This window comes from Apteryx mantelli, chromosome 19 (genome assembly GCF_036417845.1).
Source record: "Apteryx mantelli isolate bAptMan1 chromosome 19, bAptMan1.hap1, whole genome shotgun sequence".
NCBI lineage: Eukaryota > Metazoa > Chordata > Aves > Apterygiformes > Apterygidae > Apteryx > Apteryx mantelli.
Genome location: NC_089996.1, coordinates 16,306,903 through 16,330,017, shown reverse-complemented (window position 1 = coordinate 16,330,017; position 23,115 = coordinate 16,306,903). Strand labels below are relative to the sequence as shown.

At 64.8% G+C, this 23,115-nt stretch overlaps 2 protein-coding genes across 3 annotated transcripts; both read right to left on the bottom strand.

Annotated features, from left to right (window-relative positions):
• Window positions 1-900: 900 nt before the first annotated feature.
• Window positions 901-8,838, bottom strand: DNAI2 (dynein axonemal intermediate chain 2). Of its 2 annotated transcripts, XM_067308121.1 has the most exons (12): window positions 8,597-8,838; window positions 8,203-8,364; window positions 7,971-8,092; window positions 7,219-7,361; window positions 6,445-6,558; window positions 4,688-4,827; window positions 4,287-4,409; window positions 3,199-3,422; window positions 2,764-2,899; window positions 2,195-2,341; window positions 1,678-1,905; window positions 901-1,336 (listed from the first exon to the last, which is right to left on the bottom strand). In XM_067308121.1, the coding sequence occupies exons 1-12, from the start codon at window positions 8,777-8,779 to the stop codon at window positions 1,226-1,228; spliced, it is 1,833 nt and encodes a 610-aa protein (XP_067164222.1). In that variant the 5' UTR covers window positions 8,780-8,838; the 3' UTR covers window positions 901-1,225. The 2 variants fall into 2 exon arrangements, with proteins under 2 accessions (XP_067164222.1, XP_067164224.1); XM_067308123.1 differs by lacking the exon at window positions 901-1,336 and having other exon boundaries at window positions 1,821-1,905; window positions 2,764-2,876.
• A 549-nt stretch (window positions 8,839-9,387) lies between these two features.
• TTYH2 (tweety family member 2) lies at window positions 9,388-19,997 on the bottom strand. The gene is made up of 14 exons (XM_067308411.1): window positions 19,850-19,997; window positions 17,591-17,763; window positions 16,184-16,295; window positions 15,110-15,330; window positions 14,934-15,029; window positions 14,617-14,689; window positions 14,306-14,375; window positions 14,141-14,196; window positions 13,963-14,055; window positions 13,693-13,785; window positions 13,476-13,618; window positions 13,136-13,321; window positions 12,957-13,035; window positions 9,388-10,570 (listed from the first exon to the last, which is right to left on the bottom strand). Exons 1-14 carry the CDS (start codon window positions 19,976-19,978, stop codon window positions 10,490-10,492), a joined length of 1,605 nt encoding a protein of 534 aa, XP_067164512.1. The 5' UTR covers window positions 19,979-19,997; the 3' UTR covers window positions 9,388-10,489.
• Between the last annotated feature and the right edge of the window lie 3,118 nt (window positions 19,998-23,115).

Sequence of the window (23,115 nt, the reverse complement as noted above, 5' to 3'; positions counted from 1 at the left end):
GCGGGTGAGCGCGGCTGGTCCGAGCGCAGGTGCCTGTGCTGGCCCCCATCTCGAACGCAGCAGAAGGTGACGGGAACCAATCTGAGCTGTGGTTAAGCAAACAGCAGCGCCGCGATCTGGGGATCCTGCAGGGGATCTGCGGATCCTGAAGAGCCATAATCCTGCACAGACAGCACGGCTGGAAAACGCGGCCCCGGGCCCTGAGCGGGGACAGGACGATGGGCCGGCAGCCGGCAGCGCAGGGACGGCGGCAGCGTGCAGCTCGGGGCTGGGGGACTGCGCACCCCGTCCCCGCCAGCCCCAGGCAGCGGGGAGACCCCTCCCGGGAGGGCTCATCCCAAACCCCGGCACCGGGATGCTGCGAGCGCAGCCGCCCCATCCCCCTGGCGCCAGCTGGGCCGCGCGGGAGCCCGACCGCCAGCTCATTAATAATTGACCCGCGGGTAAGCAGGCAGGTCGGCGGCTCCGCAATAACAGCCAGGCTGTGTTTACTCGGCGCTGATAACCCCGGCTCTTGGCACCGCCGCCTCTCCCGCAAGGACCAAAGTAAATGAGGACGCGCGATGAGCGGGGCTGCCCTCGGCATTGCCCCTGCAGCCTGGAAAAGGCACGGTGCCGCGTCGGGGAGCAGAGGGCAGGAGAAGCCTGGGGTGCAGGCGCCGGGACCCCACTGCCGTCACGAGCTGCGCTGCTCCTCGGCCCGGGGAGGACCAGCTGGGGGCATGGTGCGGGACACACCATCCCTGCTGCCATGGGGCACTGTGCCACGGTTGGCAGCTGGCTTCACGCCTTGACCCAGGCCGAGGAAGGGAGAAGGGAAAGAGAAAGGACGTGACTTTCCCACCCTCTGCTCGACCCCGCTGTGACAAAACAGGAAATGGGACTTGGAAACCTCCTGTTTATTCACCCAAAGGAAAAAAATCGGGAGGGCAAAGGGCCAGGGAGCATCTGTGACCGACTCAAAGGTTTCTCCGCCGTCTGTCAGTCCTGCTTCCCCGCTATGGCTCCTGCGGAGAGAGCAAGCACAGGGTCAGGGGCCGCAGGGCCGCCGCTCGCCCCCGCCGCCTCGCCAGCCCCACGGAGGGGACACGGGGCAGAGCCCTGACGAGGGCTCGGGGCTGGGCAAGGGCTGGCGTCAGGCTGGGTGCCCTCGCGTGGGCACCCGCGCCACAGGCCACGGACCAGCAATCCGAACAAGGAGGGGGAAAGCGGCAGGAAGCTGGAATTAGCTGACCTTGGTAGCATCCTCCCCCTCCTCCTCTTCTTCTTCATACTCAGGCAGCTTGCTCTCTCCTTCCTCCTCTTCCTCTCCCATATCACCTGCATAGTCTTTATCCTGAAAAGCAGAGGCTGACCCATGTCCCCTGCCCCATGGCAGCCATTCCCTACTCAGCTTTCTACCCGTTGTGCTGCTTTACCGCATGTCAGCGGCTACCTCACGCTGTCCTTAGGAATGACTTCAGAAAATCCCCCGTCCCCTGTCCCCCCATCCCTACGGCTTTCCCTACGGCTGGGTTAGTTCGGAGTGAGGACCCATCCGGTCCAAGACAGGGCCTCCCACCTGCCTGGGGAGAGCGAGACCAGGCAAGCATGGGTGATGCTCCCCGAGTGCCTGCCCATCCGCTCCGGGGATTTTGGAGCCTGTGGTGGTTGGCTGGTCCCTGCCGTCCTCAGTACCTTGGCACGCCAGTGCTTGGCCTCCTCCTGCGCCCTCTTCCGCAGCTCTGCTTCGATGACCTCGAAGAACTCTTTGCGGACCTGCTCGAGCACCTCGTCGTGGCTCTCCTCCGGCCTCTCCACCTTCCCCTCCTCGTCCCAGCCCCCCGACTTGGCGCGCTCCTTCAGCCGCATCTCCCGGTGCCGGGCCTCCAGGATCTTCTCCCGCTTCGTCTCCCGCTCAAACATCTGGGGCAGAGAGCGGGGGGTCTCTGAGGGGTGTCGAGGCCGAGCAGGGGGACCCTGCTCTGCACGGGGATGGCACCACCGGCCCTAGGAGCCATGGGGCCACCCTGCCGCCCACCCTCCCTCCGCTCAGCCCCTTCGCAAGCAGGGCAGGGCCTGCTCGCGGGCAGCGCTGGTGGAGGGGCTGTGCACAGGGCCAACGGCACGCTGGCCACGCTGAGGGCTTTGCTACAACGTGAGATGTCCAGCCGCTCCGCTTGGCACAGCAGCTCACAGCCCGAAGGGCACCTACAGCTGTGGCCAGGGTCTTCTCGTTCTTCTGCAGGGTGCAGAGCCCGGAGGAGATTTCCAGCAGCGTGACGGTGCCCAGCTTCGAGCCGCAGCCGACGAAGCACCCGTTGTCCTGCAGACGCAGGCTGAAGAGGGGCTCGTCGCAGATCTGGGGAGGGAGGACAGGCAGATGCTATCACCTAGCCCCTGTGATGCCCACACGAGGGAAGTCAGGCTGCTGGGCCAGGCAGCGCAACCTGCAGAGGCACATCAATGCCACTGTCATTAACAAGTGCTACAAGGGATGTTTAAAACCTCTTTGGTCCTAAAGCACAAATTTTTGGGCACACTAAGCCCCGGGCACAGCTCAAGGTTGAAGGGACACCCGCCATTTGATGGAGCTTATCCAGAGCACAGCACAAGCAGGATGGAGCTGTGCACGCTCTCCCAGCTCCCAACTCCATCCCCAGCTCCGTCTGCTCTGCCAGGCAGTGTGGCAGGTCTGCCAAGCTCCCGCTGCGGGTGCTGGTGCGAGGGCAGCCCCATCGAGGGAACGGGAGTGAAGGAAAAAGGGGCCATGCGGGACCCAACCTTCAGGCTGAGGGAGGGGTCGTTCTGCTTGAAGAGGAAGTCCCAGATGTCCAGCGTCCCATCCATTCTGGTCGTGAAGAAGACAGCTGGCCTCACAGTGCTCCAGCACCCATCTGTTAGGTAGGAGAGGTGGTACCTGCCGACAGACCTGCTCAGAGCCCAGCTGCAGTGGGGACAGGCTCAAGTCCAGCCCCACCACTGCGGCCGGCACACACAGTGTTCAACACGTGCCTTTAGCCAAGATCGCGGGTCTGGGAACATCCCTGTTCCAGCGCCCTTGGCTACGCTGGCACCTCTCTGGCTTGGCAACTGTCCCACCAGCTTCTCCTCCCTGACCAGAGCAGACTAGACCCTGCTGGTCATCTGCCTTGAATGTGCTTTTGCACAGAGAAGGAACATTTTTTTGCAGAGGTTCAAAAACACACTGACACCTACTTGGTCCACATAATCGGTGATTCTTTGTTCTCCTCTGACCAGATCCGAGCAGTCCAGTCACCGACCGTCAGGAAGAATTTTGGGTAGAAAGGGTTCCTGGCCAGTGCATAGACAGGCCCGTGGTGGCCGCTGTAGGTGCCGGCAATTTTTTCGGGGGGTGTCTTGGCCTTGCGGTTGCAGGTGATGACGATGCCCTGCTCTGTACCCACCATGAACTTGGTGGGCTGAGGGTGGGAGCAGCAGAGAGCAGCCATCAGTGGGTCGGGGACCCCACTGCACAGGGGACAGTTGGGCAGCGAAGGGCTTTGCTGTCAGAGCACACGGGGAGCCAGCTGGGGCAAGGGTCTGGAGAGAAGAGAGCCCTGGTACCCAGCATGATCTGGGAGCTTTGGGGACCACGATGCCAGCAAGACCCCGGGTTCTGGGAACAGATTGACTCCTGATGCATCTGTGCATCAGACATCCACGCTGTGCCCGCAGAGCCCCATCCATGGGGGTGACCTGGCACTGTCCCCCCGCTGGGTTCGGCTCATGCTCCTGCCCCAGTTAGGATTCGCTTTGCAGGGGCCTCTCCAAGTGCAGCCACCAACCGAGCTGGGTCCTCAGGCATTGCTGCCCCCCTGTGCCCCAGCACTCGGCTCTGCAGGGCCGCGCTGTCGGCTGTCGCGCACAAAGATGTGCACGGAGCCCAGGCTGGAGGAGCAGAGATCCCTCAGAGCTTGCAGCTGGTTTGCCCTGTCTCGGCAGAAACCACTTTGGAGAATAGCACGGGAGGAAAAGGAAAGCCGAAGCCCAACACTGGACAATTTGCATTCTCAGCAGTGCCCCAGGGAGGCTGGCCGGCTCAAAGCCCCCCGCTCTCCTGCAGATGCACTTACAGCAACCACGGAGCCCCCAGCTCTCCCAGGGAGGGACCAAATCCCAGGTTGTCAGTGAGGCTCTGGGGAGGGGAGCACGAAGTGCCTGCGGCAGGGTGACACTGCCACCCGCAGCACACCAGATGCCCTGCCACGCTCCCTCTGTCCCTTGAGACCAGGGGTGTGCAGGCAGGGTGACGCCAATGCCAGGCCAGGCCAGGGGAGGCTCACCATGGTCGGCTCAAACTCCAGCGAGATGGCACCCAGAGCATTCTCCAGGAGCCCTTTCCGGGTGATGTCCAAGACCAACGTCTCGGTGGGCTCGGACAGCTTGCGGATATCCCACCACAGGACCTGCAAGGGACAAGCAGCAGGAGCGACGCTGCAGTCAGGGGCTGCTCTTGGAGCAGCCGTGGGTGCTGGGGGAGCTGAGCGCCCTGGAGCCAGGCAGGGCTTCCCTGTGCCGGCCCAAATCACTTGCCTGGGGGCAGGTTCCCATGCTGGCATGGCAGGGCAGCCCCTGGTCACGGGGGCTGGTCACGCAGGCAGGGAAAGCCCTTTTGGGCTGTCAGCGCCTGCCAGCCATGGGCCGCGTGCGAGTGCCTGCCACCTTCCCTGCTCCTGCCCTTTACCTGCCCGTCGGTGGAGGCGGAGAAACAGTCGGTGCCGGTTTTGGACTGCAGCCAGATCGTTCCGTACACGGGGTCCCTGTGGCTGAACTCCACGGTGGACACCTCCACGGGCAGCCCCCCCTTCCTTGTGTCCCAGTAAGCTGGGAAGGAAAAGAGGCTGTCAAGATCTGCACCAGCTCCCTTGCCCTGCTCCTTTGCTTGCCACTCCCTGGCATTTCCCGAGGAGATGCTGCCCCGCTGTTGAAGCCAGAAGAGGGCACAAATCTCATTGCAGTGTTCACAGCACACTTCCCGGCCCCAGAATAACTATGCAGGCTGCCTGCTGGTTGGGATCCTGCTGCTGTGATCACTCAAGGGGTGCCCAGTCTGAGAGGAAACAGTTTGCACCAGTGCAGCTGCATGCTGGAGAGAATGATGGTCGCCGATGGGTCAATGCCTGCTGCCGATGCCAAGCTAGACGGTGGTAACATCTTAAACAATCACAGCATTTCTTCAGTGGTGATCTCTCTATGGCAGATGTCCTACAGCCCCTGGAGGCAATTAATCCTACTGTGTGCCCCTGCTCTGCACAAGGGGTTTCAGCAGGACCAGACACAGTCTAAGCACCCAGCCCCTGTCAACTCCAAACAGCAGCTCCTAAAAACCAGCACATGTGTGACCTGAGCCTGGCTGCAGTCTTCTCCTGCGTGTCCTAAGGGCCCTGCTTAACGAAGGCAGGTCCCGTGCGAACAGCAGTAAACATCTTTCCCTATCTTTGCATCGACACATGGCAGAGGGCAGGCCGCGGCGCAGGACCGTCCTCGGTCCAGCAAAGGTTAGGCAGCTGGGCCACGATGGCACCGAGCCGCACGCGCTCCCTCTTGCTCACTTCTAATTAGGCAATTGAACGTGACGGAGTCTGCTCTGCTGGGCCTGTGCCACACGCCTGGGGAGCGCTGTGAAGGATGAGGTGAAATCCACTCTCCTTCATCACCTCCGGAGCGTGCAGTAACAGCCCTGTAATGCATGCCCTGTCAGATCTGATTGCTGCTGCAAATGGCAAGGAAAACATCAAAATGAGCGCAATTAAATCAAAGGGCTCATGCGGCTGGCTAAATAACAAAACCATAAATGAATCTGGCAAAGAGGGGCCCTTTTCTAAGCATGTGTAACAGCAGCGTAAAAACAACTCAGCAAATGAAATGCCAGCAACTCTTCCGAGCTTTTGCCACATCAAGATACGGGGCCGTGGGAGCACAAAATGCATGCTGCTCGGCTACCTGATCCGGTGATCTCTGCTGCGCTCTTGCTGCGACTCCGGCTGGCCCGACTGCACGACTGCCTGCGGATCGCTGGGCAGCCGTACGGGCCCAGCGTGCTTCCAGGGAAAAGCGGAGCTGAGGACATGGGAGTCCCGTGCTGTTCTTCAGACGTGTGTAGGTGTGCCCGCAGCCCTGGGCAACGTGCGCCAGTCCCAGCAGCCTCCTCCCGAATGCAGCCCCTTGGGAGCTGCCCAGGTAAATCCCTGCCAAGCGCAGCGCACACCTGGGCTCCCAGGCACGGTGCCCTCCCCTCCCGTTACCTGTGCAGGTGAGCGCATGCATTTCCTCAGCCCACCAAGCCCTGCGGCTTCGAGCCATGCTCAGGGTATTCCCAGCTGCAGCACTAATGACGTTATGTTGTTTCTGAGCACAACAGTGCTGGAACAACGTTCTCACCGAATTAAACGAAGCCAGTCCCTCATTAATATGGCTTCACGCCTAATCCATCTTCCTTACCGATCTGCCCATTGTAGCATCCGCCTGCCAGGATGTGCGAGTCTTTGGGGTTGTATTCCAGGCTCACGAGAGGGGATGACGGCTTGAGAACCAGCTCCGGCTTGTTGGAGTTTTCTACCAAGAAGGGATGAGTAAAGAGCAAAGTGAGAAGGCAGCCCCAAAGGAAAGCAACACCCACCTCCAATCCAGCCTTTTGGTACCGCGCGGCGAGCGCAACCCACCCTTCCCAGCCTGGCTCGCTGCCGTGCCGTGCAGCGCCAGACGAGGTACAGCCGGCGCGCTGGCCATGCCACGGGGAAAGAGAGCTGACCTCTCCTCGCCTGCCAGCCCAGGGACAGGCCCCCGTATGCCAGCCCTCTTCTTTGTATTTTTCACTCCAAAAAGCAACAAGCCTGAGACATTCTTCAGTAAAACAGGGCAATTCTCAACATGGACTTTGCTGCCTCTTCCTTTGTTAATCAAGGGCAAGTGAACCACATAAACATAAGAACCGCCTAAGAGGAGTGTGGCTCAGTTGCCTGACCCGGTTGCAGGTACTCTAGCTCACGAAGTTGTGCAGTGGGAACTTAGTGGTTATTTTCTATCTGTTGGCCAGCTTTCAGATCCCTTTTCTCCCCTTCTCTACATTGATCTGTGGGCCAAAGACGAAACTAAACCTCTGTTCACCCCCTCTGAGGGCTGTGAGGCTTCGCTACATCCGTGAGATGCTCGGAAGGCGCAAAGTGCTTTCGCAGAGGCAGCATTACTGACTGGTGAATTTTCTCTTCCCCTTACCAAGATCCCAGATGTACGAGTCAAAGCTCATGTCTTTCACGTTTTGCTGGAACTCCAGGCTGGAATAAGCTACCGCCAGTTTCTTGCATCCATCAGGGTGCCAGGAGAGATGCGTGGCTGTCCTTTTGGTTATGTTTGGATCCCTTTTTCGCAGCAGAACATCAAACACAGACATTAGCTTGCTAACAGCTTTCTCATGCCCTGGGTTGAGTGTTTCCCAAAGGAAACTGTGGGAATCGCAATTAAAACAAGCCACAGCCCTTGAGTATTGATTGCAGGAAATGATTCTCTGGGGGGCCGGGTGGGGGGGAGAAGAGTTGGTGATTTAATAAAGTCTTTCCAGTTATATGCTTCTAAGAATCCAATTAAGTTACTGGATCTGACTTTTAGAAACGACCTAACAGCCCCTGACATTTGAAAATAATCTTTGAGACACACACACACACAAGATCTTGCCTAAACTGCTGTTAGAAGACACTCAGAGCTGCATCTCTTCCTGGACTGTGGCACCTACCAGCAAAGCGCCTGGGCGGAGGGCAGGGAGGCGAGGAGCCGATGGAGTTACTGAGCACAGCTCCTGCAAGGCCAAGGCTGTGGCAGGTCTCTCCATCCATAAACTGACCCAGCACTGTCCTAAAGCCGACGAGTTTTTCTACCTCCTCTGTCTCCAAAGGACTCAGCTAGCGCAGCAGCCCACCGTGGACCTGCAGAGACCGGTGAGCCCAGCGCCCCGGGCCAGCTGCTTGTGTTACCTGATGACGTTGATGGTTTTGGCAGAGGGGGGCTCGTCTTCCACCTCGTCCATCTCCTCCTCTCCAAAGTACTCCTCGTAGATGTTGATGGCGTTGTTCTGCTTGATGCAGTGCTCCATCAGCTGCAGGGAAGCACCGTCAGAGCCCGCGCCAGGACGCTGGGAGCCGCCTCGGCGAGGGAACCGGCAGCGGGCAGGCGAGGAAGCGCCGGCACCGGCGGGCGCAGCCTTACGGTGCCGAGGTGCGTGATGGTGTTGATGTAGTTTTCATCCTTCTCCGCTTTCTTCCGGAAGCGAATGGTTTGCTCCATCTCCTGTGGGTTGATATCTTTGGGCCAGCCCCCCTCCGTGTGGTTTACGCCGCGGGTTTCCACCTCGACCCTCTCCGTGTTGACCTGGGGGACGGCGCGGAGGAAGCGGGAGTGAGATGCCAAGCCGGATGGCTGGCTCTGCTCCGACCAGGTGCTCATCGCGCCCAAGCGCAGCCAGGTTTTCCAGCGCTGCCGGCTCCAGCCGGGGAACTGCGGCTCTTCGGCCAGCGGCTCGGCTCAGACGCCATGTCACCCAGGGCCCCCTGGTCCCCGGGGGGCCAGGAGGACCTCGCTGCTGGCGGGCAGCTGGGGTTACCTCGTGCTCGGACATGTCGCTGGTGTGCTGCACGTAGGCGTCCACGGGGTTCCTGGCCATGAAGCCGTCGGCGGCGCTGGGGTCGGGCGGGATGTCCACGGTGACCTCGGCCGGCCGGTCGGAGAAGTTGCAGGGCCGGCCGAAGTCGCTGCGCTTCTTCGTGTACACGTAGACGATCTCCATGGCGGCTGCTGCCACCGCCGCCTTTTCGGGGTCTTTCTCTGATTCTGTCGCCGCTGAGGACCCCGGGGGCAGCCTGCCCTTGCCCCCCCCCCCCCCCGCCTCGGGGACCCAGGCGTCCGGGCCCCCCTCCCCCAAGCGAGGCCTTTCCGGGAGCCGCTCTCAGGGCCGCGTCCGCCGCTGCCTGGCAACGCCGCGGCGGGGTCACGTGACGGCCGCCGCCTGCCGCCATGCTGGGGAGGGCGAGAGCCGGGTGTGTGTGTGTGTGTGGGGAAAGAACACGTGACGGCCGCCGCCTGCCGCCATGTTGGGGAGGGCGAGAACACACGTGACGGCCGCGGCCCGCCGCCATGTTGGGGAGGGCGTTGAGGACAAAGCCTGGCTGGTGACAGCAGATGTGGCCTAGCACCGGGGGGGAGGGGGGGCAAAGCAGCAACCGAAGTGGGAAAGAAGAGATGGAGGCCGCTTAAAAACTGCTCGAAGGGCGCAAACGAACGCTCAGCCTGTGCTGCGAAGAGCCCCGCAGCGCCGGACGCGCTCGGATGGGCGGAAGGGCCCCAGTCAGCGAGGCCAGGGGAGGCGCCGGCTCGGAGAAACCCCCAAGAAGGAGATGAGTTTAGTACAAGTGTTTAATGGCTTTGCCCCAGCGGGCACATACAAATCAGGCCGGACCCCGGCTCCTCCGGACGGAGTCCCAATGAGGTTAGTTCACATGCGGTTAAAAACAGCTCTTCTACCAGTACCATTAAAACATTAAAAGCCAAAAAAAAAAAAACCAAACCAAAACCCCCTCCAATCTCCAGGAGGTTTCCAACAGCGAGTAGTGCTAGTCACACCTAACAGGGACAAAAGATGTGATGGGACAAAGGGCTATGTACAAGTTATCTTTAAAAGACACAGTGAGTCACTGCTATCAAGTAATAAAGCCCGCAGCAGGCCGCCGGGGCCTGTCCGGCCACGGCACCGTTCGCCCCGCGCGGGCATCCAAGCCTCTCCCGGGGCACGCGGCTACCTCGGAGCTTCCCGCTCCGGCACCGACCCGCGCTGCCAGCCCTAGGGAGTGGAAGTGCCGAAAAGACGCCCGTGAGAAACATGCATTACGGTAAAATCAGCTCCGAACAGAGGCGGAAAGTCAAACCGCGCCTCTGCTCCTCAGGCAAGCGATGAAACCCAGAAGCAAAGCAAAGGAAAACCAGCAAGGCCAAAACAACCGTATCCGAAAGCCGCCAGCGCCGGCAGCACAGGGCGGCGGGGGGGGAGCTGGTTTGGCCCATGCCGAGCAGGAGCGTTGCGGAGCCAGCGCGGGCGCCGCGGCTGGAAGGAGCGGGAATCACTAGTGGTTGGTATTGCATTGCGACGGGTGCGAAGGGGCGGCTGGGCCCCCTCCCCGAGGTCACGGCGCACCGCAGGGAAGAGCGGGGCCCCGGGTTAGATCCCAGCGAGAGACGCGGGATCGCTGTTAGTCCGGGGGAAAACATCCCGGGTGCACTTCAAGAGAGGAAGACTTGAGCGAGCAGAAGCTGCCAAGAGAGAGGAGGACGCTGGGGCTCCCCGCGGCTCGTCCTCCCGCCAGCACCGCCTCTCCCGTCGGCTCCAGCCCCTGCTCGTCCCACCGGGAGACCTGCTGCCGCCCGTTTTCCAGCTGTCTTTGGTTTCCGTTACAGGAACGCCGGTGGCATTTTCTCCTCCCGCGAGCTGCTCGGGGCGAGCGCCCTAGGCCGGGAACTCGGTGTTGTGACGCCGCACGTGCTCATCGGTGACGGAGAGGTAGGTGGCTCGCATGCTCGGGGAGTACTGCGGGGAGAGGAGACGGGGCTCAGCGCGGCGCTGCCCGGCCCCGCCGAGCCCCCGCGGAGGTGCCTCGACGCCCGCCCGGGCATCCTGCATCACCTCGGAGGAAGGCAGAGGATGGGGAGGGAAGGCTGCTTCCAGTCTGTGTTAATCCCCAGTTAATCCGCCAAGTTCTCCTGGCTCAGAGGAGCCCGGCCCTGTTCAGACCGGGTCTCTGCACCCTCTGCCCCGGCTGGGAGTTAAAGAGCCCCCGACCAAGGTGCCTTGTTTTAGCGTCTCAGGCTCCGCTTTGCCCCCTTCTGCGCTGCCAGGACATCGCTCGGGTTCGTTTCTGCCTTTCAGGCTCCACCTAGGACCCGGCAGCAAATTCAGCCCGAATCAGGGAACCCCAGCACTCGTCCTCAATGTTTCCGATCCCCGAGGAGCTCACAACCGGATGAGAGCCGAGGGCTCGCGCTCTGCTCCGGCGCATGGGGACGTGTCGCGGGCACCAGCGATGCTCAAACCCTGCCGGGCTGGGAGCACCGGCACAGCCGACAGGGATTGAGCCCTGGCACCACGCGGTGCGCAGCCCAGGGGCGTCTTTGCTGCGCTTAACCTGGGTTTTGCCCTCTGCTCTCCCATCTCCAGGCACAAACCTCCTCCTCTCCCCTGCCTTTAGCCGGTGCCACCTCCGAGCTGGCCGGGTCTTCTGGGGCTCTGCGGCTGCCCGGGGCGGCAGCCCACTCGCTTTGCAGGCTGGACCGCTCGGGCGCTTCCCCAGCCTCCCGGAGGCCGAGTCCTCCCCGATGCACTGCAAAGGAGCTAAAGCAAAGCCAGCTCCCTGCAGCCGAGGATTCAGCCCCCAGCACATGCTCATCCCTGCAGGAAAGGCCACTGACCTAGGGCGTTCCCGAGGAAGCTGGCGGCTGCACTCCTGCCACCTTGCCGGAGCGGCCAAGGGAGACATGGAGAAAGAGCTTGGCACAAAACCTCCGCTCCCCCTCCACATCAACAAGGGTACAGAATTACATTTCTTCAGCGTTTTGCTGGGCAGGGGGGCAACCCTGGCCAAGCATTAAGGAAGATTATTCCAAGTTTTTTTGGACCGCACAAGTCCTTCCTCAGGGATCTGAATCCTGGATAAATCAGACCATTCAGGGCGGGGAGAAGTGCTCAAATTAATCCCCCACGTCAGTCCCCCCCCCGCGGGGACAGGCTTGCCAGCTGCGAGGTCTGTGCAATCGGATTAAAACCTCCTGCGTTGGCGCAGCTCCAGGTTTTCACCTGATTGCAAGAAATTTTCCCAGGAAGACAGAGCGCGGGAGCCTCCGCCACCGGGGCCGTGGCGTTGCCATAGCAGCGTGCCGGAGCCTGCCACCGCGATGCCGCCGGGGCAGGGAGAGGAGCTAACGCTTCGGACATAGGCATCGAAGCAGATTAAATGCTGTCGGAAAGGGAGGGAGTGAAGAAACCACGCGGAAAAGGGAGCGGGGGGATGGAGCCGTGGCCCCTTCCCCATGGCGCCAGATCCCGGCGGGGTCCCCTGGAGGCATCAAGGATCGTTTCCATCAACCCCCTTCCCGGCTCTCCCGCCGGTCAGCCGCGACCGCTGCTGCTGGCAGGATTCCCGGCACAGCTCCCCCGGCACAGGGGAGCCGTGAATCAAAACCTCTCTTTTCTGCCGGGCTGCTCCGGGGGGAAACGCAGCCCTGTGCCGCCCAACCCCTTTCCTCGCCTGGCCTCCAGCATCGCCCCGCTCCCCCTGCAGCCAGAGCAAACCCCCCCGCGGGGACCGGGGAGGGGAGGCACTACGGAGAGCTGGGAGGAGGGAAGCGAGCGCAGGAGCCAAACTACCGCCTCAGCACAAAGAGGGAAAACAAAGCAGCTGAACTTACTCTTGGTGGGCAACTTAGCTCCAAAATAATTGATGCAAAAAATAAAAAAAAATAAAATAAAGCAGGCGTTAGCAGACAGGGTGGGTTGAACAAACTGCAGGGAAACGTAAGTGCGTATGGCTTACTGCAGAAAGTCTCGGAATAAATGAGAAAATAAAGCAGTCAGAAAAGAGCAACTGAAGGAGAGAGAGGCTATTTTGGTCTCTCCCAAGCACGTGGTTGGTAACCGTCCCCCTGAAGCCGCAGCAGCTCGGCGAGCAACTCGGTTAGCAAGACGGGTCGGGGAGGCTGGCGCGGAGCTACGGCACCTCCGCTGCAAGGGCAGGAGGGGAGACAGCGGGTGTCCCGCCCGCGCCGCGCGGTCCCCACCTCCACGGCAGCCCTCGGCGCGCGGGCACCGCCTGCCCCGGCAGCACCGCCGCGCGAGCCGCCGTCCCTCCGGCACCCCGCTAAGGTCCCGCCGCCCCGCGGGGCCGTCACAAGAAGGACTTGGCTTGGGCCGCCCGCCGTACCGTAGGGGGAGGAGAGCCTCGTCCGATCAGGGGCACGTTCTCGTAGCGCGGGTTCCCGCCGAAGAGCACGGCTTGGTTCCTGCGGGGGGAGAGCCCGTGAGAGCGGCGCGGAGCCGCCAGCCCCCCGGGGACGAGCCGGCGTGGGGAAGCGCGAGCCGAGGCGTCGCGGCGGGCCGTACATGTACTCGGAGACGGGGGCGTTGGAGATGGTCTGGGCGGGCGGGTGCAGGCTGCTCTGGCTGCCCAGGCTGCTGCTGTAGCTGCAGAAGCTGCGGAGCTGCCCGCGGGCCGGGTTGCGGGCGGCGATGCGGCGCGCCTGCGGGTTGAAGGGGTCGTCCTCATCGATGTCGTCGTAGTCCCGGTCCCTGCGGGAGGGAGCAGGGCGCTGGCGTTCCCCCCCCTGCTCCCGGCTCTGCAGGCGCAGGCAGGGCGGCAGCGCCCACAGCGAGCAAGGGGACGGGGACCGTGCCGGAGCCGCGCGGCCGTGCCGAGCGGGGAGCCGCGCCGCGCCGGACCCACCTGCTAGCCAAGTGCCTCCAGGCGCGCGGCGTGGCGCAGATGATGGTGGAGAAGGAGGCGGCCACCAGCAGGGAGAAGAGGATGAGGTAGAGCAAGCCCTCCAGCCCGTCGTAGCAGACGCCGATGAGGGCGTCCAGGTAGTCCTGCGGCGGGAGACAGGGCCGGGCTCAGCGGGGGCGGCGCGGGTGGCGCGCGCCCTGCCCCGGGCGCCGCTCACCTTGTGCAAGCCCCGGCAGTCCAGCATGGCAGTGAGCTGGTGCAGGCTGGTCTCCGAGGCGTTGAGGAGCTGCTGGACCCCCAGCAGGTCTTTCTGCGGGCGAGAGACGGGGTGAAGGCGGCACGGCAGGGTGGCCCCACATCCTCGAGCCGGCCAGCTCGCACCGGGGCGGACGGCTGGGCAGGATGGGGAGCAGAGGGGCTGAGCCCTGCTGGGGGGGGGGACGACAGGGCAGCGCTAGGACGAGAGGATGGTGCCCATTCCCTGTACCTCGGCCGTCGGGAAGAGGGGCAGCGCAAACTGCACCAGGCCCTGGATCTGCATCTGCATGGTGGTGAGCGAGCGCTGGAAGACGGTCAGCGTCTGCGAGGGAAGCGAGGGGGCCGTCACGGGGCGAAACGGGCCCCCCGCGCCGGCCGGCGAAGCGGGGCGCCAGCTCCGGCCCTACCTGCTGGAAGGGGTTGCTCCGGCTCTGGTCGCAGTACAGGTAGTAGCGAACCACCTCTGCAAAGCAAAGGGGAGGCGTCGGTGCGAGCGCCCCGGGGGCTCCGCAGCGCGGCGGTGAGGAGCAGAGCCCCCCTCCGCACCCCGCGCGCCCGCCGCCGGCCCTCACCCGCGCTGATGTCGCTCTCCGTCAGGTTCATGATGAACTTGTCCGGGGCCACGCAGAAGTCGCTGGTGCCCTGCGGGGACGAGACGGGGCATCGGCGGGGGCCGGGCGCTGCGATGCCCTGGAGCATCCCCTGCCTCTGCCTGGCCGGCTACTGCCCCGCTGTCCCCCCTCGCCGCTGCTGCTGCTGCGTGCCGGGACCGGGGCATGCCCAGATGTGCACGGGCATTTCCAGATGTGCGCGGGCAGCACCGGCTCCCCGGGCAGAGCCGCTGTCCCGCTCGCCCCCCAGCCCCGTGGAGCCCGGCACTCACCACCGCTGCTGCCGTGTCCGCGGCCGCGGAGGCCCAGCCGAGGATGAGCGTCAGGAGCCCGCAGCACAGCATCCTGCGGGGAGAGGTGGCGCGTGCCACGGCCTCAGGCGCGGACCGGGTGGATAAACCCCCCCCCCCCCCCCCCCGGCAGCGCTGCGGGGCGCAGGGCAGAGCTGCGCGCGGCACCGCCGGGAGCCCTGCCCGCGCCGGGGCCCCCGCGGTCCGGCCCCGCTGCTCTCCCCCGTGGCCGACGCTCCATGCCGGAATCATTCACGGCGCGGGCAGAGCAGGGAGAGGCCCGGCCGCGGGGCACTCACGTGGTGAGCAGGCAGCGGGAGCGCTTGGCCAGCCCCAGGCAGGCCAGGAGACAGACGGCGAGGACGAGGATGAAGAAGAGCAGATAGGCCAGCCACCTGGGTGCAGAGGAAGGGCGCCCCGTGAGGCGTGCGCGGCACCCACCCTGCCCAGGCACGGCGGCCCCGGCCCCGCTCACCGGTAGTACTCCGCGTAGCCGACGCTCCCGGCGAGCGCGGTCAGGTCGGCGCTGACGTCCCGCCACGCGGGCAGCCCCGCGAGCTGCCGCGCCACGTTGCCGGCCGCCTGCTGCACGAACTTGAGGCTCTGCACGTAGTCGCCCCGCGCGGCGAAGATCTCGTTCAGCCGCGCCAGGGGCTGCTCCAGGCTCGCCCCCATCTGCAGCGTGCTGCCGGCGACCTGGGGGACGGAGCGGGACGGCGAGCCGGGTCCAGGGCTCCCCCGCCGCACGGAGGGGCGGCGGGAGCCCGGAGCGGTGCCCGGCCGAGGGCAGGGGCTGGCGTCGGACCCAGGCGCCCGGCTCCTTGGTTTGGGCATTGCAACCCCCCTGTGCACGCCACGTGTCCCCCCTTCCTCAGCCCCGGCCACCCCAAAAGCGAGAGCCGGGGGAGCGGATGCCCTCCGAAGGCATCTGCCCGCCCAAAACCGCTGGTACGGCCAAGGGTGCCGTGCCGGGGCCGCAGCGCGGAAGGGCACGTGGCAGCCGCCCAGCGGAGACGGCCCCGGGCGTGGATAACGGGGCTTTGTTCGCCCTGCGGAGCCGGACACGCGCATCCCTCCCTCCCCGAGCGGCTTTCGGGGAGCGAACCGAGGCGACGCGGTGCCCTGGGGACCGGAGAGGGCTCCGGAGCCGCGGGGCGCCGACCCCCGCGCCCATCGCCCAACGGCACCGTGGCCCAATCCCAGGGAACCCGGCCCAAACGGAGCCGGCCCCGGCACCCGGTGGGCCTCGTGGTGCCTCGCCGCCTCTTTCCCGGGCACAAAGGCCCCTTTTTGCGGGGCTGACGTCACCCTCCCTCGCTCCCTCCCTCGGCGCACGCGGCCGAGCCCGGGGCCGGGGAGCGCAGCCCGTGCCGGGCTCCAGCGCCCGGCTCGGTGCACCCTCTCCAGCAGGGAACGGGAGCCCGGTTCGGCGCAGGCACGCGCTTCCAGGGTTTTCTCCCCTGGGAGACGCCCGCTTTGCGGACACGAGCCTCCGGCACGGCCCAGGGGAGCGCGCGGGGCACCGGGGGGGGGGCAGCCCCGTTCCTACCAGGGAGTCGATGCCGGCCAGGGTCTGGTTGGCGTGGTCGAGGGCGTAGAGCAGCTGGTACACCCCGTCGTTGGTCTCGCTGTTCCCGTAGAAGCCGGCGCCAACGGCCGCGCTGTGCGCAGAGGGGGGGAGCCCCGGATAAGAGGGGAGGGACACGCTCACCCCGAGCCCGGTGCCGCGGCAGGGCCCCGGCCAGGGACAGAGACCCCCCCGGGGGAATTTTAAGCCGAGTGCCAGGAGCCTGAGGACGGAGAGGCCCGGCAGAGCAGATTAGGGGAATCTGCTGCAAGAAACGCCGCTCCCGTTTAAACCTGCTCCTCGGTTAATCCGGGGAGGAGGGCAGCCGGGGGCGCGACGCGGCCCCTCCGAGCCCCGCGGCGAGCTGAGCGGACGCCGGGACGCGGGAGCCGATCCAAGCCTGCCGGGGAAGCTTGACCCAGCGTGCCAACGCGGGCACCGCTGCCAGCAAACCCAGGGCGCCGGGTCCGAGGACCGTGCGTGCTGCCGCCCGGCCGGCGGCTCCCTGGGCCCGGCAGGTGCTTGGAGAGAGCCGGAGCGCTCGCCCGCGGGGAGCTCACCGCCCTCCCCTCCTCTCCCCTCCCCGCGGCAGATGCCAATAAAAGTGATGGACACCAGCCCATTCGCCCCAATTAGGCCGCTAATGGCCGCTCGCAGCTGCAAACAGAGTCCGCAGAGCTGCTGCCGGGGTTTCAGAGCCCCCGGAGAGCGGTAAAGCGATCCGCCGCCGCTGCTGCCCGGCCGCGCGCTACCGCGGCTCGGAGCCGGCCAGCCCCGCGGGGGACAGCGCGTCGCGGGGGCTCCCGGGGCGGCAGGAGCCAGCGGGTTCGGGGAGGGCAGTCACGGGACGGGCACGTCGAGCTCATTAGTGCCGTTTGCCGGCTCCGTAAAACATTCGCAGCCAGACACCGCGCGCTCTCTGCCCGGCCAAAAAGAGGCTCTTTGTCTGGCGAGCGGGTTGCATCAGAGCAGCGAAAAGGCTCCGCATCCCGTCCCGTCCCATCCCGTCCCTCCCCGGGCCGAGGGGTGCAGCCGGGAGCTCGGCTCGGCCGTGGGCTGCTAAAAAAGATGCACTCGGAAAACTGCGGCGGGGCAGCTGGGCGAAGAACTGCCCCTTGCCCAATTCCCGCAGGTGCAATCAGCCCCGCGCGGGCAGGCGCCAGCTGGGCCATGATGCCGCCCGCCATCTGCTCCAGTCCGGGATTAGCACCGCAGCCCCCGCTCCCACCGGGATTAGCGGGGCAGGCAGGCACTGTGGCGGGCGACGCGGCACCGGCAGGGGGACAGCGGCCGGCTGTGCCCCGGGGCACCGCGAGAGCCGGCTGTTATCGAAGCTGCCGCGCACGGAGCGGGTGGCAGCGGCAGGGGGGACGGCAGCGCCGGCCTCACCAGCACACGAGTCCGGCGACGACGGCCGTCCAGGTGACGCAGCAGGAGTGGGGCCGCTTGCTCTCCGGCTCCGCATCCCGCTTGCAGCAGCACAGGCAGATCAGGTAGACAGTGAGGAAGAGGAGGTTGAGGCCGAGGCAGACGGCGGCCACCAAGCCCAGGAAAAGCAGCGACTAGGAGAGCAGAGAGGGAACAGTCAGCACTGATCCTGCCCAGCCCCGGCACCCGGGGACGTCACGGCCGGCGGCATCGGAGCAGCCCCAAGCGCCCTCCGATCCCGGCAGCCCCTCGCTGTCGCCCGCGAAGCCGCCAAAGCGTCGCTCCGAAAGCCCTGCCGCTGCGCCAGACTGTCCTGCTCCGAACTGCCCGTTGGTGACATGGCCTCTTCCACCACCCTGGGGCTTTCCAGGAGGCGAGGAAAGAGGAACCAGCCCTGGAACAGTGCACAGCTGAGCCCGGCTGCACCGGCCCCGCGCGCGCGGCCTCCCCGGCTCCCTGCCGCGCGGCAGCCGAAGGCAAATGAATTATTCTTCTGGCCCTGCAGCCCTCGCCCTGCCCGGCACCGAGGTCGCCCACGGCCCCGGGCGAATTCCAAAGGCCGGATTCGATGCAGTTGCAGATAAAGCAGTGGGAAGGAGGCGCGTGAGCCGGGGCTGAAGGGCCCTTTGTGCAGCGCTCCCGGCCGGAGCAGGACTCGCCGGCAGGGACCGGCCCGCAGTTTCGGAGATGGCCGTGGCAGCAGCTCCGGGCTGCTCCAGGGCCTGGCCGCGCCATGCATGGAGAGATGCAGCGGCTGCAGGGAGCCTCGCGGAGCCACCGGGGCACCGGCCGCACACATCACGCCACCGGCGGGCTTCGAAGCAGTGAGACCTTGGGACGGGAGCAGCAGCCCGGGGGCGATGCCGTGCAGGAGCGCGGCACGGCCCCAGCACACGGCACGGCCCCGGCACGTGCTCTCCCCAGCCCCAACCCTGCGGACAAGCTGCCGTGACAAGGGCAATGAGGCACGAACAGAGCAAATCCGCAGGCATAGACAGCAGAGGAGCCGCTCTCGCAGCCTAACGAGGGGCTGGAGGTAACGAGCTCCCAGCACTGCTTCCTCCAGCCCCTGCCCTGCTCCCCCTCCTCCTCCTCCAAGGAGCCCCGTTGTGCCCTGCAGCTCTCGCCAGGCTGGTTTCCATCTGCAGAGGATCCGCAACCTGCCGGAAACGGGGGCCGAGCAGCTCCCGCTGTCCCCGTGCTGGAATGCGCCGGCGGCAGCGCAGCCGGGGCCGCGGCAGCTCCGTTCAGCGGGGAAGAAGGGAGCTTTGTGCGGGCGGGAGGGATCAGAGCCGGCGGCGCTGCACAAAAGCGGCCCCCGCCGCGCTGCCCCGAGGCACGATGGCATCGCACCAGTGCGCGATGGCATTGCACTGCGGCACGGGAGCCGGGGGCAGACCCGCCGTCCCGGGAAGGGTTTGCAGCTCACGGCAGCGATAGCGGGAAAAGGCGGCGATGGAGCGCAGCCCTGTGCGTGCGGCAGCTTCGTTAGCCTCCGCGCGCAGGTTAGCGGCGTCGCGGCAGGCCTGGCACGTGCGCTGCGAGCCGGCTGGCGAGGTCTGGCCGGGAGGACGAGGTGGCCGAACCCCCCCGGGCACTGGCGCCCTGGGTTTGGCCAGCCCCGTGCGCGGGTGCTCCGGGGGGGGACATAGCACAGGAAAAAGAGCAAAAAACCCCGCGGTTTCTCTACGGCCTCCAGCAGATGAGGGGGGTTTCTAGCCCGGAGTGGTCCCTCCTGCCTGCAGCATCCCCCCTTGGGGCGCGAGTTTGCACCGGGAGCAAAGAGCGGGGATGGCGCCGGGGGGCACCGGGAGGACGGACCGGCTCGCCAAGCCCTGGATCCAATTAGCGGGTCCCGGGACCTGCGCCTTTCCCGGCGTAACTGGAAACCGCTCGCTCCCCGCAGTCGAGCCCCTGTCGCGGCCGATGTTTTGCGCCGCTTTAATGACTTGCAGACCGAGGCGCTGCGAGGCTGCGGCCGCCCCGCCGAGCCCGGGGGGGGGGGGGGGGAGGGGGGCGGGTCCCGGGCGCCGCGGGAGGCGCTGGGCGAGGCGCCGGGGGCGCGGGTCACTCGGGCACTGAGTGCGCCAGGCCTCAGCCAGGACCCCCCCACACACACACACACACCAACCCTCCCCGGAGCTGCCCGTGGGGCTGAGACCGTGGGGCCCCGGTCGCACAGCCCGTAGCCGTGCCGTGGAAGGGGGGGGGGGTCCGTACCTGCTGGTAGTCGGGGTCCCGCGGTCGGAAGGCGGCGGGCACGGGCTGGAGGCGCAGGCCGCGGTGCGGCAGCCCGTGCAGCCAGGCCGCCCACCAGGGCGCCAGGTAGTCGGCGCGGGCGGCCGGCATGGCGCGGCGGCGGCGGCGGCGGCGGCGGGGCCGGGACCGGGGGTGGCGGGGCCGCGCCGCGCCGCCACGGCCGGGGGGCGGCTCCGCCCCGGGAGGTGGCCCCGCCCCGCCAGGGCCAGACCACGCCCCCTTCTCGGGTAGGCCCCGCCCCTCTCGGCCCCGCCCAACGCGGTCGCGCCGGGGAGGGGGGTGTCTTGCGGCTCCCCCCGCATAGGGGAACTGCACCCCGCTCTAGGGGCATTGCACACCGCTATAGGGTTATTGCGCTCTGCTATAGGGTAACTGCACCCCTGTCACCCCCCCCTTCCCCGCTTTAGGGCCATTGCACCCTGCTATAGGGCACTGCCCCCCTGTCACCCCCCCTCCCCGCTTTAGGGCCATTGCACCCTGCTATAGGGCACTGCCCCCCTGTCACCCCCCCTCCCCGCTTTAGGGCCATTGCACCCTGCTATAGGGCACTGCACCCCTGTCACCCCCCCTCCCCGCTTTAAGGCCATTGCACCCTGCTATAGGGCACTGCACCCCTGTCACCCCCCCTCCCCGCTTTAGGACCATTGCGCCCTGCTATAGGGCACTGCACCCCTGTCACCCCCCCTCCCCGCTTTAGGGTCATTGTGCCCTGCTATAGGGCACTGCACCCCTGTCACCCCCCCTCCCCACTTTAGGGTCATTGTGCCCTGCTATAGGGCACTGCCCCCCTGTTGCCTCCCTGACATACAGTCATTGTGCCCCGTTCTGGGCACTGCACCCCTGTCACCCCCCCCACTTTGGGGTCATTACACCCTGCTATAGGGCACTGCACCCCCATCACCTTCCTGCCATATGGTTGTTGCACCCTGCTATAGGGGCATTGCACTCCCCCCCCCCCCAGTACAGGTCATTATACCCTTCTATAGGGGCACTGTGCTCCCACCACCCCTCCACTATAGAGGCACCACATCTCTCATCAGGGATCTCATCAGCCTGGGGCTGCCCCCTTCCCAGGCAGCCGCACAATGGGCAGGGCTGGGAGCGGCTGGGCAGGCGGCCGGAGGGGCCCTGGGTCGCTCCCTTCTCCCCACCCAAGTGCCCCGTCCCGGCACTGCTACCAGGGTTGCCTAAAAACCGGCTGCGGTGGGCAGCGCTGCTCACACGGGGATGTCACGGGCATCCCCAGCATCTGCAGGGCGGAGACGCTAACGCCTGTACATCATCTCGCAGGGCTTCAGCTGATCAACCCATCTACCTTCCCTCCAGTTTGTACTGTCACCATAAATCCTTGGCAAAATACTGTTCCCTGTCATGAAGTTTACTCTCCATAGCTCCCCATTCAAGCATGTGTTATTAATACCCACTACTCCAACAGCAGATACAGCAAGTTGGACCTAAATCAGGAACAGGAGGGGAGGAGAAAAAAAAAAAAAAAGTGATTTTATGTATGCAGCAACTTTTCTACTGCAAAAGTGTTTCAGCAGAGGAAAGCAAGACACTTCCCTTCTCTGCTGTAAAGGCTGCTCCATGACACGAGCCCTGGCCACAGCAGGCACAGGGCTGAGGGCTGGCAAGGAGAGTTTAACCCTCCCATGGCCCCTAACGAGGCCATCAGCCAAAGGACGTGACCAGGAGCCCTCTGCAGAGCTGGCAACAGTGCAGACCTGGATGCTGGTTTGGAGCCCTCACAGAGACCCCAGCTCCGAGCCCAGGCTGAGCGCGGGGGGTTTCAGCGCAACTCGCCCAGAAACACAGACAATGCTGCTTCCTCGTGCGTTTGTGGGAACTCGGAGGGGCCCACGCTAATCCCTACAGACTTGAAGACGGGACAGCCAAGATGTTCTCAGCTGCTAAAGACCATCAGGGTTCAGTCAGGAAGACACACCAGCTTTTGCTTCTTGCCAAGTCACCCTGCGGCACCCAGCAACAAAGCACCTGCGCCCATCCTCAGAGCCCGCCAGACCCCCAACCACAGAGCAGCCATCTCCATCTGGCGCTGCAAAGTGGGGCATTCTCAGCATCCCTGTGCCAGCGAGGGGCCCTGTCCCACCTTGGCAGCAGGAGGCAGCCGAGGCTCGAGGGAGCACAGCCACGCAGCCTCAGCACTCCCGCTTTTCGGGTGTGAAGAGGCCCAGCACCCCGCTTGCTCTGCTGGGTGACATCGGCACCCCCCTGCAATGAGGTGGCCTGGGCAGCACGTTCACCACCCTGAGCCCATGCAGAGACACGGCCCTCGCCCTCCCCCAGGGGAAGCAGACCAGCCCCTCGCAGCTGCTGCAAAGTGAGCAAGTCTTATACCTTCCTCCTTGGATCTGCTTTGACCAGGAACAAGCATGTGAGGGAAGAACTGCAGCTCTTTGAGACCACTTCAGGAACGATCCTTTTCACAGGGAAATACTCAGCCAGCTCGAGGCTCCAGGTGCCGCACTCCTGATGATAACCTTCAAGCCAACAAGACTAGCTAGCTAGTAGAGGCACTGACAGCCCCCCACTTCCGCAGTTCGACACACACCAGGGCCTGCTGGGTTGTCCTCAAACGCCTCCTCATGCACGAGCATCACCGCTCCGCGCACACCAGCGCGTCTCGGCACTCCCCTTGCAGGGACGCACTGCAGCTGCTTCTGCAGAGCTAAGCTGCTGAGGAACATCCCCAGGCACAGCGGCCACGCAGACAAACCCTCTTCCCTTTTTGGCCAGTCTAAGTACCTCAGAGTCTTTTCGCAGCCCTGCTGGGAAGCTCTCCCAGCATTAATGTTCGCAAAACCTACAGCTAAGCAGCCTTCTGCCCTGATGTGCAGGCTTGCCTAAGAGCTGCCAGCTGCCTGGGCTGAGGAGACCAAACATGTTATGTGCTGCAGATACACGAAATCAGACCATTTGGCAGCTGACAAGAACTCTCATTTACACACACACAGAGGTCGTCTCAGTCCCACAGGTGCCCTTCAGCTGCAGCCTCCCTGGGACACAGACCAAAACAGGCTCCTGAACTGCCAGAACTTCAAGCTAGGACTCTAGGGTAACTGCTCTCAGCTGGTCCAGGCCAAGCAGCATGGTAGAAACCAGCCCATCCAGTGCAGTTAGAGGAACACAAATGGTTTCGGTGCAACGCTGTTCAGAAAAGACAAACCTGACACTTGAGAACAGTTCAGTTTATTGTAATAAACGTG